This window comes from Larimichthys crocea, chromosome III (genome assembly GCF_000972845.2).
Source record: "Larimichthys crocea isolate SSNF chromosome III, L_crocea_2.0, whole genome shotgun sequence".
In the NCBI taxonomy this organism is placed as follows: domain Eukaryota; kingdom Metazoa; phylum Chordata; class Actinopteri; family Sciaenidae; genus Larimichthys; species Larimichthys crocea.
The window spans coordinates 6,138,982-6,153,063 of record NC_040013.1 but is presented as its reverse complement, the minus strand read 5'-3'; the positions used below and the strand labels follow the sequence as shown (position 1 = coordinate 6,153,063).

Genomic DNA, 14,082 nt, shown 5'->3' with positions numbered 1-14,082 from the left:
AGACGCCGGATTAAGAGTGTGTAACATCTACTGTTTACACACAACACAACCACCTCTTCTTAATCCACGCATTTAAACCAGATTAAATTTAAATAATAATCATAACACTAATTAGCTCATGGGTAGTTTTTTTTTTTTTTTTTTTTTTAAAGATGCTATTCAAGTACGATTAGTATTAAAAACCACTCTAACGTGTCAGATTACACGTTTGAGCACCGTACAGATTTGAGAGTAGCTGTAGTTAATAGTTTTACGGGACTACTTTTTGTCAATCCAAACGGCTGGGAGAGGCGAAGGCATCGCGGGGCGGATGTCCACCTCACTTTTCCCCGGGTGTTGTCCGCCTCCCCGGCACACACTACATCTCTCCGAGCAGCTCACTTCATTGTACCGACTGCGCTCATCAATTAAGACCAGAATTAAGCCCGTAATTGTGTCTCGGCGCTTCGCAGAGGATTATAAACCGCGGACGGAGCTGCCGGAGAAGTTTTTGAGCGCGGTGGGAAAGCGGACGGGAGCGAAACACAGGTACAGTTAGTGACTGTTATCTCCACTTCAACTAGTAACGTTACTAATGTAACGCGAGGAGGGGGGGGTGAGACTAGCTGCAAGCTAACTGGCTAACGTTAGCATCCCAACCGACCCCAACTAGACTTGATACTTTGGAGAGAGGAGGAGGAGGAGGAGGAGGAGGAGGAGAGGGAGAAATGTCGCCGGATTTATTTTTTATTTTTTATTGTTCAGCCACCAGAAATCACTTGGAGCGTTTGAACTGCTGCCATGTGTGGCTAAACGTCCTGAAAGTGACCGCCGACCTCAGTTTTAATAACCTTTTTTTTTTAAATGTGTGCAGCAGCAGCAGACAGTAGCGTTAGTTAGTAACAGAGAAGCCAGCGTGGAGAAAACAAAAGGACTTCAAAGTCTGACACACGGCACAGATCACTACTTAAAGCTGTGAATATATTGATTTATTTCTTTTTTTAAAAACAAACGTGGCTCACATGAAGCACCGGGCTCCCACACTTCTTTTGTTAAAACGAATTTAAACAAAAACAAGCTTTAACAACGTTGCAATGAATACTTTTTTTTTTTTTTTTTTTTTTTTTTTAATACTGTTAAATGTAGCAACAACAAAACACACCAGGCTCACCGTGAACTCAGTCCTGCCATTGTTATAGCACATTTTAGGAATAACTATTGTCAGTTTGAGTCATAAATGATGCATGAATGAGCAGCTGAACCGACGTTTATTATATAAAACCGATTGAATCCATGGCATAAACTTTATTTTAACACATAAACCGGCCGTGTTTAGTTTAGCTGTGAGCGTATTCATAATTAGATTTCACAATATTTGAAATTAAAAGAGCTAAAAGTTCCATGTGGTGGTGAGAGGTCGTCAAAAAATGATTTACTGAGCACAAACTAGTGTTTTGGGAATGTGTATCGCTGTGATTAGACTCAGAAAGTCACGTTAGATGGTGTGTTTTTTAATTTTTTAATAGTTTGAGCTCTTTATGGCTCAGAAAAGAGAGATCGAGGCTACCGTGGCTGTGTCCGAGGCTACCACAGCCTCCTGAAACTCCGTGAAACTGAGCCGTGTCCGGATTATTCCCCTCCGTCTCCTTCTGTGGCTGCTTTAGCGACTTTCCACTCAGCTTGAACGTGTCGATGTGTGAGTAAATGCACAGATCTGTGTCTGAGTTTAGCTGATGTGAGTTTTCCGTGAAGTTAGAGAGTGAGAGAGGGGACAGCTGTTGTAGTTGTGGGGGCCACCGCGACAGACAAAGACCCCCAGAGAGCCTCAGACACTTGTATTGTCTGCCAGAGTTTGGTGGATGTGGTTTAATCTCCCGGCTTGTTTTTTTTTCCCCCCCTCACCCTCTCCAGAAACATAACTGGATCATGTTTAATCTGAATAACGAGGGGGATAAGTTCATGTGTGCCTGCTTTGTTCTGGTGTTTTAGTTAAAGTCAGGAAACCTGAGGTGAAGTTGGTGAAAGAAAGCAAGTGTGAGAGCCGAGGAGTGGTTTGATATGACCGGCTGATAGAGGTGTTTGTTTGTGGTCACCTGTGTGTTTGTAACTGCCCCGTGTTTGTAAGTGAGGAGGCAGCTTTGATGGGTTACTTTCTGCTGTGTCCTGAGCTGACCGTCTGGTCTTTTGTGCTGCTGTGAGACTCACTGGCCTGGAGATACACTGAGAGAGAGAGAGAGAGAGAGTCAGACACAGAGAGACAGAGAGAGAGATGCTTGGCCACGTAATGATATGGCACTGACTGTGGATGGCACTTAAAATGAGAGCCCCCTTCATGCAGGAGGGCCCTCGTGTTATCCACGTTGTTTTCCAGATGCTGCCACTTGTTAGCTGTGCAGTTGGGATGGTGCGCGGCGTGCTACAGACTGTGATTTCTGTGATGCATAGATTTTCATACCGCACGCTGGAAATGATGTCAGGCTAAAAATAGGACATCACATTTTGGACATCTTAATAGTGACATTGAATGTGCACGGACAGATGGAAGATAAGAGCATCACTGTCTGTCTGTTTCATGTCCACTGAAATGTTAAGGACTGCAACTAATCATTAGTTCATGATTATTGATTATTTATTTATTATTGATTAACCCATTGAACTATAAAGTATCTCAAAATAGTGCAAAGCAGCAATTTTAATGCCTAAATGAACATAAGGAGACGGCTCTTAGATTAATATTCAATAATAATAATACTAATCAGTTTACTGAGATGCTGGAACAGGAAGTATTTTGGCATTTTTGCTTAACGCTATGATCAAAATTGTTGCAGATTTCCTGCCAGTTAATTGATTAATTGACTAAAAATTGACAAAAACATTCGACTGTTTCAGCAGCGTATGTTGTTTTGGACTGAGCTTGAACTAAAACTATTTTCATTGTTGTTTAATCTGTTGAATACGTTCTCAGTCACTCAAACATTAATTTATTATTATTTATTTATTGTTCATAAAATGTCAGATAATAGCAAAGAATGATTAGCCCGGTGCCCTCAACAGAAAATCTGCAAAGCCTGAAGATATTCAGTTTATATCACATGGGATTACAGGGATGCACCTGAGCCATATCGCTGGTACTAACATGCAGGTGGATCGATCGACATTAAATAAAGTTTCTTCATCAGTGTCGTTGGTCGTTCCTGCTGTCAGATACATTCATCCAGTCACCGTGGGCTTCCAGCTCTGGCACGAAACAGCCCTCTGGTCTGTTGGTGGGTGGTGCCCCCCATGACAGGAGCTCCTTCTTAAACAGCTGGAGTGACCAAAGAAGACTTGAGTTCATCAGTTTTGGATGTGTGAAGAACAAGATGGAGTGTGTGAATGTGGAGGTGCTCTCGGAGGAAGATGACCTGAACTTCAAAAACATGACAACAGTGCAAGGTTCTTGTAATTAGAGAGATACCGAGTCATAAGGTGACGCTGGGAGCGATTGACTGATAATGAGGGTCATGTTGAAATAACTGAGGGTTGTTGAGTGTGATGCTGTAAACCAGTGTTTGGAAACTAATAGGAATAGTTCTTCCAAAAAGCATAAGGTGCCGTTGTACTTTACAAGAGTGACTAAGGTTTTACGGGGTTTCAAGTGAAAACAACCAGCGGACAGCTCACTAATGAGGTGTATTTATTAGTTTTATGGGAGATTGAATCATACTTAAGACAGAGGTGGTGTTTGTTGATGATGTTGGTGCTTAAGTGTATAATTTTTAGGGTGTGTGTGTGTGTGTGTGTGTGTGTGTGTGTCTTTGCAGCCATGCCCTCAGTGATGGAGCGCTCGGGGGCCGGGGTCCTGTCCAGGAGCAGAGCCAAGACCGTAACCAACGGCAACAGCCAACCGCACTCTGAAGAGGAGAGCAGCGATGAAGAGCATGCTCATGGTACACACACACACATTAAACTGAAATATAATCTACTGACTTCTTCTGGATTCAATTGTCTCCAAGTTAGAGGTTGATTCAGCTACTTAGCGTCTGGGTTTGCTGTCCTAACATGAAGCATGTGCAAAGTGTGCTCGCAGCAGAGCCACGTTTGCATTGTACACACACATCACGCCAGCTGTTCCCTGCATTCATTGCATTGCTGCAGTGCTTCTCCAGTCCCTCGCACACTGCTCTCCTCTGTCATCTCCTCCACCCCCCCTTCCCACACTCTTCCATCCTTGTTATCCTCTGCCCACATACATCTTTCCTTCCTCCATTCTCTCCTTCACCCACCGACTTGCTGTTGATCTCTCTTTTCTTTTTTTTCTTCCTTTTCTTTATCTCACTAGGCACACGGGCTAAAAATATATTGAGATCAAACACAACAGTTTAACTTGGCGTTCAAACACTACCCATATTACCCCAGTTGAGACCTTACATCTACGACCCACCGTTCCCAACATCAAACACACTTTCCTCCTCCACCCTCAATCCTCCAGCTTTTATTTTTCCATCTTCTTTACCCCCCCTTCCTGCCTCCCTCCACCCATCTCCTCTAGTTTCTATCATCCCCCTCTCCTCCCTTCCTGTCCTCCGTCCCTGAGGAAACAGTAATATGTCTCTTCCTCCTCCTGGTCTGCTTCCCCCTGCGTCTCTCACAGTCTCTCTTCACTCTTTGCTTTCTAATTACTTAATGTCTGTCTGCCATCCGCTGTGGCACCTCTCACTCTCTTTCCGCTCCATCCGTGTCTGTCTATGTCACTTAGTGATGAGTTAGACGTGAATGTATTGTCACGATACAGATATCATGCAAGTTATTTATCCTGATATAAGCTGTTTCTTGTAACGAGAGGGAAACGTTATGCTGAGTAAAAACCTCCTTTGTATCCTGGATGAACAGTCAGCAGATCCTCGTCTCTTAGAACAATTAGACTCACTATAGTTTAAATAGTTGATTTAAAAGCAGCCTCTCTGCATCCATTAAAACAATCACATTTTTGTAAAATAGATTTTTCAAGGCCACATATTTAATGACGTTAAATCATTCTCCACCAGCCACATTTATAGCGAGCTGAGATGTGTCAGGATCTGCCTGATTCATCGATTGATCACATCGCATGTTCAGTTCGCAGTGATTAATTAAAACAGCATGTCACAATTTCTGGGGGATAAATAAAAAAGAAAAAAAAAGCCCCGTTGAGTTTTTCCAAGTTGGAAAAAACAAGAGACAAACAGTCCAGTAGGTCACAGTCCAGTTCTGATGTGTGAGAAAATCAGTTTGGCGAGCAGCGCTAATCGACTCCACTAATCCTGATCCCAGAGTTGTGTGAGTGGAAACCAACGAGCAGGCTGTTTAAGTTTTACTGCAGGTTTCAAAGCCAGAGCTGCGTTTCTGAGAACTTGTTGTCCTTAGTTTCACTAAAAACTCATTAAGACTTGTTGGACGGTTTTGGGCCGCGTTAACCACTTAGCCACCATATCCAGTCATCTTATAAGGCAAGTTGAGACACAAACAGACAGAGAGGTTGGCGAGAAAAACACAGATCCACTAAACTCAAACGCTAATCGTCATTAGCAAAGCTCATTACGTGACCTTGATGACAAACCTAAATGAAACTTGTCTGTACTCTGTCACAGGGGACAGTGTCCACTCCGTAAACACAGCTGGACAGAGGCTAACCCTAACTCCAACAGTGACACCTCTCGTCTCTAGTGCACTAGTCTAATTTTATTCATATCAATCATATTCAAGCTTATAAACTTCAAGTTTTTAAACCAGGATCTTCAGTATTTGGATAAAGTAGATTTAAACAGGCTCTAGCTGTTATTTCACTTGTCAGATATTAAATCAGCATTCACATGCCAAAAACTTTGACCGGGATATCTGTACTGGAAAATGATCCAGCTGATGCTAAAGAGAGAAACATACTCCATGTTGGGATGAAGCAATAGTGAAGCCTGTTTCAGGGCCGAGTGGGTACGAAATAGAAGATGATTATCCTTCTCACTTATTTACTCTGGCACGCAGCAGATGACTCTCCTTCTGTCTCTCCTGTTATCTGTCGTCTTATGCTCCTGTCCATCCAGCTCTGCAACCTGTTGGGGAAATTCACGAAAAAATACATGCTCCCCATCCTCTTTGTCTCAACCCATCTTTCTAGGAAATCAAAACTCACATTGGTCTTGTGTCTCTCTCTCTCCGTCCACAGACAGTATGATCAGAGTGGGAGGAGACTACCAGGCTCAGATCCCGGAGTTCAAACCAGGTAAGCTGGCGGAGGAGAGAGGAAGAGGGATGAATAGAGAGTGGGAGGAAATCAGGGCTGAGAAGGAGACATGGAGGTCAGGAGTAATGTGGAGGACATTGAAATGGAGGAAGGAGGGGAATACTGATGATGAGAGAAATGAAGGTCAAATGACGTGTTACTGTGGAGATCCGGGGAAATGGAGAGATGGGAAGAAAATGATGTTTGTCTCCCTCCAGATGTTTAACCCTCCCTGTTACATACGAAATCATAGTTTCAGCCTATTGATCTTGATGTATGATGTATCTGTGGCACAGTGATTAAATCCTATAAAGGTGGAGTTGATGTCTTAAGAGTTAGGAAACATGTTAATTAATTAGCAGTAAAGTGGTTGAACACTGTAAAACCTGAGCTGAAGTCGGCCTACAATCATCAGATTGCACCAGAGGAGGAGAGAAGCAGCTCCTCTCTTAACGTCAGTGCACAGGTGTTGAATTCCCGCGAGAGAGTCGACGGGCCGACGGGCCACCGTCTCCTCTTCGTTTTTCTCGCTAATGAACAGGACGCCGAAGATGGAGCCTCGACATGAGGAAACATGCCAAGACGAGGCAGGAAGGAAGTAAAAAGTTAATAAGCGGTGGAGGGAGGCACGCACGGAGGATGTGACGCAGTAACGGAGGGATTCGGATCAAATGATGTCTGGATGTAAATACTGACTGTGCGTTTGTTTTCATCACCAGACAGTCCAAACCGCTACAACGAGAAGGACCAGAGGAGCATGTTGGTCTGGTGTCCCAACAGTCTGCTTTCTGATGCAATGTGTAAGCTCCACACACACCTTACCTTACATTCACTGGTACAAGCTTCATCTCCTCTTACAGATGTTTTTCTCTCTTCTCCCAGTGGACGAGTACATCCTGATGGCTAAAGAGAAACATGGCTACAACATGGAGCAGGTACGCTCGCTGCTTGTTTGTGTCTCCCTCTTCTGACTCGTCACTGTGCCCATTTGGCTGACTCTGTCCTCGTCCTCCCCGTCCCTTCAGGCTCTCGGCATGTTATTATGGCACAAACACGACGTGGAGCGCTCGCTCGCCGACCTGGCCAACTTCACCCCGTTCCCAGACGAGTGGACTGTGGAGGATAAAGTGCTGTTCGAGCAGGCCTTCAGCTTCCACGGCAAGAGCTTCCACCGCATCCAGCAGATGGTGAGAGACAAAAAAAAAAAAACACACAGGCATGCAGCCTCACAGAATATTAATTATGTTTTAAAAAAACATTTGTGATATTTATTTAATTCATTTTTGATTTCTGTTTGTGCGTAGCTTCCAGACAAGCTGATCTCCAGCCTGGTGAAGTATTACTACAGCTGGAAGAAGACCAGGACCAGGACCTCCGTCATGGACCGACAGGCCCGGCGGCTGGTCAACAAGAGAGAGAAAGACGACAGGTAGGAGATGCCATAAAACTTTTAACTGCCCACAGGGGGAAACTGTGCATGTGTGGAGGGCGGACAGAGGAAAGAATGAGTGCTGGAAGAAGGAAACATTAAGTCTGACAAAACGACTCATTTGAGATCTGACATTTACAAAAACTCCTTTGTTAAATGACACGCGATGAGCATGTCATCCCGGGAAACAAGAGTCTCATGAATATGAATGAGACACTTCGATATTATTTCTTGTCATTTTGGGTTGACATTCTCCAGCATTTTTTCGAAACAGTCGGCTGGGAGCGACGCTTAACCCTTTCTTTGTCTTCCTGCAGTAACGACGACATAGAGGAAGGTGACCCCGGCAGTGACAGTGACTTTGAGATCGACACCAAGAAAGAGGTGAGCAGCAGAAAACTTCATTTATTATACATAAATGTAATCCTGCACTCTTTGAGCTGCTGTTCTTGCAAAAAAAAAAAAAGTATTTGTCTAAGTCTATTTGTGATTTCTTTATCCACGCAGGCCGTGAAACAGAACCCCAACAACGCCAACACCGACAAGACCATGCCCAGCCGCTCCGGGCCGGTCAAGAAGGAAAACTTCGGGGCTCAGTACCGCCACCACCCGCTCAGAGCCCGCCGCAGACCACCCAAAGGCATGTACCTAGAGCAAGGAGACATCACGTCCCTGTCAGCCTCCCACGATGCCGGTGTGCTGACTGTGCGGCAGCTGGACACGCAGTTGGTGTCCCTCAAGAGACAGGTATGCACCTCACGTATTAGTAAATGCACCACCATGATGTCTTTAACTGTTTATCTGTCGGTAAAGGTGAACATCTAAAACCTCTTTAGAGTTTTATGGTGCAACAACATGTGAATAAACTGCCACAGTTGTATGCGACAGACATAACGAATTCAGTGTCAGTGAGGGGCTGCTTTGTTTGGTGGAAAAAAACAGAAAAATGATACTGTGACATATGATTACTGTTCAAGTTTTAACTGCATTCAAAGAAACAGACGCTGCTTTGTCTGCCAAAAAATAAACATACTACTCTCTTTCCTCCCCGCACACATTCTCTCTCAGGTTCAGTCCATTAAACAGAACAACAGTAGTTTGAAACAGAGCATAAGTGAAGGTCTCGACATCTACAGACCTGCTGAGGTAAGTCCCTTTTCCCCTCCGTTCTCTCATCCTTCATCACTCCCCTCTTTGATTTGTGTTACCTGCCTGTATTCACATCTCTTAAACTGATCCCTCTTCAGTTTGTCTCCTTCCTCTTTCATTTATTCACTCTGCCCTTCCCCAACTCCCTCCAGATATTATTCCACCCCCTCGTGGGACTGAGATTAAGTCTTAATCTGCACTTTGCCCCTCTCTCGCCTCCTATCTTACCACCTACCCCTCTTTCTCCCTCAGCCTGCCCCTAAGATGAACTCCCGTTGGACCACAGAGGAGCAGCTCCTGGCTGTGCAGGGTGAGTACAGGCTGCAGCATCGCCTCCCTCCTCCAGAGTCACCTCATGCTGCCAGCTCTCCTCTTCCTGCCACACACACACACACACACACACACACACACACACACACAGGCAGAAGTCAGACACATTCATATTCATACTTTCCACAGAAACTGCCTGTAGAAGCGCATCACTGACACATGCAGTGCAGGAGATATCTCTCCTGAAATATTACCACAGGCCTTTGTTTTATTGGAGGGTGGCTGGAAAATTTCATTTTAAAAGTTTCAAAATAAAGTTCTCTGTCTGATCAGGCCACTTGTATGGTCTGAATTTTTACACCAGATGTAGTGGACTCGAATGATTCCACAGTGCAACATAAAGGAGTGCAGATGGATGGTCAATAACTAAAACTGTAACAATCAGGAGCTTCATGGATTCAGATTCCAGCTGTGATTGAAGTAAACTAGAGAAAAGTAAAGCAGCATTTTCCTCATTTAAAAAGACATGGCTGTGTCACAGAGCGGCCTTCAGGTCATCAGAGGATTCATTCATTCGAAGTTCTGATTTACTGATGTGGAAGTAGATGCGTGCTTCTATAATATCTAAGTCGTCACACGTTATTGCACAACAAAATAAGGACAGGTCCCTGACCTCTCTCCAAGAAAAGACCTCAAAGACCTTCACGTTTCATTCAGATGACTGAGATAGTTGTGTGATGATGACTTCTTCAACTCCCCCGACACACCTGGCCAGTCGCTGCGTAAATCAGTCTCAGTTTGAAGGGGGATTTTCAGGCGCCGTTCGACCGCCAACACAGAATTAGAGGTTAAAGTCTCGGTGCTCGATCAGAATAAAAGCAGCGAGAAACAAAGGAGCTGTAGTCGTGGACATTTCAGTCTCTGTGGTTCAAATCCATGAGTTAGAGTCAGAAAGACGACTTCCATCGTCCCCTGGCAGCTGCAGTTAGTCAGCGTGTTTCCATCAACGTGTTTGATGCAGATTTTGAGGTATCTCATCAGAAAAGTTTCAAAACAAAGAAACTTCTTCTTCTCTCTTAATTAGAGATGGAAAAAAAATTTTCTAAACAACTTCCAACATGGCAAGATTGAAGTCACGCGACTGACTCCTCGTGGCTCTACGATCCATCCGCGATCTCTGATGTAAACGAGCACAAATGTCTGATTTCCATCCCATTTTCACGTCTGCAGTTCTTTTAGTTACATTATCTCACACCACCTGCTGCGTATCTTGTGAACTAACTCCTAATATTTGCATAAGGGCAGAGGACTGAAACAAACAATTATCCACATCTTTTTTTTTTTCCAAATTACTCGAAATTTGGTTCAAATTTGCGACGCATTTGGATGGAAACATGGCCAGTGTGCCTTTTTTAAGCAAACGCCCCATCCTCTGCAGCTGTGCAGTGCAAACAGGAGGAGAGACGGCAGAAGCTGAAAGACGTGGATGTGGGTAGTGGTACGAGTGTGAAGCAGGACGGGCCTGGAAAAGAGCAGGTGCACTCAGGCGGCCGACCTCAGCTGAAGGTCAACAGAAAATGCACGCATCAACGAGACTGCTGACACTACACTCACTCTGCCTGTCTCCTCTCACACACACACACAGTCACATTTGTGTGAGTGACGTATATTGACACATTCTTTTGGCTCCTTTGCAGCTATCCGTCGCTATGGTAAAGACTTCTCGGCCATCGCTGAGGTGATCGGGACCAAGACGCCGGCTCAGGTGAGAATCCTGAAAAATCTTCAAACGTCATCTCTGATTCTGACCTCTGTCTAACCCTCCATCCATCCATCCATCCATCCATCCGTTTACCCTCTGTGAGCTGCCTATCAGCTCTTTAACTCCTCTCCAATTCCCTCTCATCCCTCTGTCTGGACGAGCATTTTTCTTCATAGAAGTATTATCTCCATCATCCCTCCTCATTTATCGTCTGACCTCCAGTCTCTCCTCCTCCATGTCCTTGAACACACATTCAAACTTTTCTGCTTTTCTCCTCGTCTTGACTCTTCCATCTCTGCACGTCCGCCCAGGTGAGTTCGTTCTTCGTGAGCTACCGGCGCCGGTTCAACCTGGACGAGGTGCTGAGGGAGTGGGCGGCCGAACAGGTGGCCACCAGCCGAGACCAGAGAGACCCCAGGAGGAGCGGCGAGGAGATGACAGCGACCACAGATGGAGCTGCTGAGGAGGACGAGGTGAGGAGCACCTGTTATAGCTCACACATGGACATGTTGTATCTTGTCCTCTTGAGCCGTACTCAAACAGAGTAATAAGGAAGTCGTCTGTTTAGAAGCAGTTACTCTTGGCAACCTTCTTCAGCAGTGAGTTTGTGGCATTTGGGAACTTGTCCGTCGAGAAATTGTTCCCACAAAACTACAGAGTTTAATTTCTATCTCCCAAACAAGATACGACGGGTCAACGAGTGAGCTTAAGATGTGTCGGCAGGTGTATTCTGAAACATTTAGGAGGAAACAGGCGTGGCCGACTTTTATTGAGCCTCTCATCTAACTGTTGGACTCAGACTAGATGCTACAACTGTGTCCCTACTTGCTTGCCATACAAGACAATATGTTGAAAAGATGGCACAGGAAGAAGTGCAGGAGGAAATCTTGTCAGGTTTCAGGTCTGTGTGTCGTTAACAGGACCGTCGGCTCGATGCTGACTCACGCGGTCCACATGTCGACTCTCTGGCAGCCTGAAATCCTCGCTGGCGCCCTGACTGCAGCGGATTTAACGTGACATTCATACATCACAGCTCCACGCTGCATTGCACAGACGGAGCAGGTGGTGGTTAAGTTCTCTGCTGTGTCGTCTGCGGCGCTCGATGCTTCATCACGGAGCGAAAGTGACATTCACTTCCTCTCCGTCTTTGTTCTCCAGCTGTCTTCTCTCACTTGTGTGTTGTTTGCCCTCCTAACCTCCATCTCCTCCTCCGCCCTCCCCACAGGTCAAGATGGAGGACTCTCCAACAGACGCAGCCGGAGGCTCCTCTCCGCCCTCCACCACTCAGACCCCCTCCTCCCTCTCCCAGCCCCCTCCGCTGCTGCGCCCGGCACCCCCGTCGGCTCCCCCCAGCCTCCTCCGCCAGCCCCCGCCTCTGCAGACGCGCCCGCTCCAGAACCGAGCGCCCCACAACCACCCTCCGCCTCCGCTCATCCGACCCGCGGTGACATCCTCATCCACCTCCACCGGGAGCTCCAGCCTCAGGGCTTCACCTCCCAGCTCCTCCTCCGCTGCAGGGCAGATGCCTCCGTCGCTGGTCGGGCTCAAAGTGGAGCAGCCCAACTCACACTGATACACATATACACACACACACACACACACACACACACACACACACACAGATAATAGAAAAACACACACATAAATTAGCATGCAGACTTTAGCCTGTAACTTCATCGCTCCTCGCCTTTGTTCCCGGGACCATCACACATCACATGACCACGACTGAACACACTCAGGTCCCCACGGTGACATCACAGCTCTTAAAATGTGGCAGGAAGTGTGTGAGGACGCCCCCACAGGTCCACTTTGTAAGGCGGTGGCCTGAAGCCCCTTTACTGTACTAACAAACACCACCTACCTCCAGACCACTGTTCTCCAGCTCACACACACACTACAAACAAACAAACACTACCTTACACACACACGCGCGCACACACACACACCTCCCTGAAGAAGACAAAATAAGAGACACTGGATCGTCAAGCTGTTGAAGAAAGCCATGACCACAGAGCAAGCAAAACCCACCTGCCAGTTTCCATGGCAACTGCAGAACATCTGGATTGTGGAGGAGTGTGATTGCGCACACACACAATATATATATATTATATATATATTCTATCTATACTGTAGGTTCCACTGGGCAGGTATCAAGTCATCCAAACAACCTTCAGGAAAATGAGATGACGAGGGAACGAGGGAGAGAAAAGACGAGAGAGACGGAGGAAGAGTTTCCCACATCTGAGCCAAACCTGAGAGGTCGCGTAGATTGTAGGAAATCATCGGACGGCTGGAAACGATGTGGAGAAGCGCGCCTTTCCCTGTCGAGCTTTGCTTTAAAACTTGGAGCCCCGTACGAGTTAAAAAGGTACTTTTGCCAAGAAACTGAGCTAGTAAGCGAAGCTGTGCTGTGAGTTTCTCGTTCCGACTTATTTGAATTTAAAAATCCAAAATGGAAAAACAAAAGAGTGGGAGATCCCTCCTCTTCCTCTTCTCTCATGGCCATGTATTACTATTATTAACTGGAGTGATGTTTTTCCCTTTTTTTTTTGACTAGACTTTTAAAGTGAGCTCTAGGTAGGCGGTTAGTTATTGTAAGTAGGTTTAGATAGTGCAATCTTTATTATGACGATGATTATCGAGCACTGAGGAGAGAAAAAAAAAAAAGAGCCTTTTAACACACGTGACCGGACACATTTCGAGAAGTTCAGTGTCGCTTACTGTCCGTTACTTTCCAGGAATATCTTCCGCAGTTGACCGCTCTGGACGGCAGCTGAACGAAACATTAGGCGTCCGTGTAAAACGTGATTTTTTTAAAGCAGGTTTACAAAGTGAAGGCCACAGTCGACCTTTACTGGAAAAAAACAAACAAAAAACTGAAACGCTCTGCCAAAGTCTGTTATTGCTTTAAAAGCTCGTCGTCCCACAGAATCCCCACGTCTCCACTAGCTGTTAAACATCTAAGAAAAGTTTGGTGTTTTCCACTTGTTGGCCTGTTTGCTGTAGTAGAATAAAAGGTGTTAAATCTGCGTTTTGGGAAATCTTTTTTTTTTTTGCTACTGTCATCAGCTTGCTAACTTGGCTTAGCACAAAAACTGAACTGTAAACAAAAAGTCTTAAGTGTCTGCTTATTCAAGAAACAGGTGGACTGAGCCAGGATTCCAGTGTTAATGCAGAGTTCGCTAGTTCTTGGCAGTAGAGTCGTATCGATTGTACAGATGAAAGTGGTCGTCAATATTTACCAAAATGTTGAAC

The 14,082-nt window shown here is 45.5% G+C and overlaps 1 protein-coding gene across 1 annotated transcript; it reads left to right on the top strand.

Annotated features, from left to right (window-relative positions):
• The first annotated feature begins 302 nt into the window (after positions 1-302).
• rcor2 (REST corepressor 2) lies at positions 303-13,853 on the top strand. Its single transcript, XM_010729767.3, has 14 exons — positions 303-528; positions 3,783-3,908; positions 6,161-6,217; positions 6,937-7,017; positions 7,100-7,152; positions 7,243-7,404; positions 7,522-7,646; positions 7,964-8,030; positions 8,154-8,393; positions 8,715-8,792; positions 9,048-9,105; positions 10,763-10,830; positions 11,139-11,300; positions 12,053-13,853. Exons 2-14 carry the CDS (start codon positions 3,785-3,787, stop codon positions 12,398-12,400), a joined length of 1,623 nt encoding a protein of 540 aa, XP_010728069.2. The 5' UTR covers positions 303-528; positions 3,783-3,784; the 3' UTR covers positions 12,401-13,853.
• Positions 13,854-14,082: the final 229 nt, after the last annotated feature.

Bases quoted from the DNA above. Each gene is read 5' to 3' on its own strand.
- rcor2 (XM_010729767.3), top strand. From the start codon at position 3,785: ATGCCCTCAGTGATGGAGCGCTCGGGGGCCGGGGTCCTGTCCAGGAGC. The intron at 8,031-8,153 runs GTGAGCAGCAGA...TTATCCACGCAG, and splicing joins AGATCGACACCAAGAAAGAG to GCCGTGAAACAGAACCCCAA. The intron at 9,106-10,762 runs GTGAGTACAGGC...GCTCCTTTGCAG, and splicing joins GCAGCTCCTGGCTGTGCAGG to CTATCCGTCGCTATGGTAAA.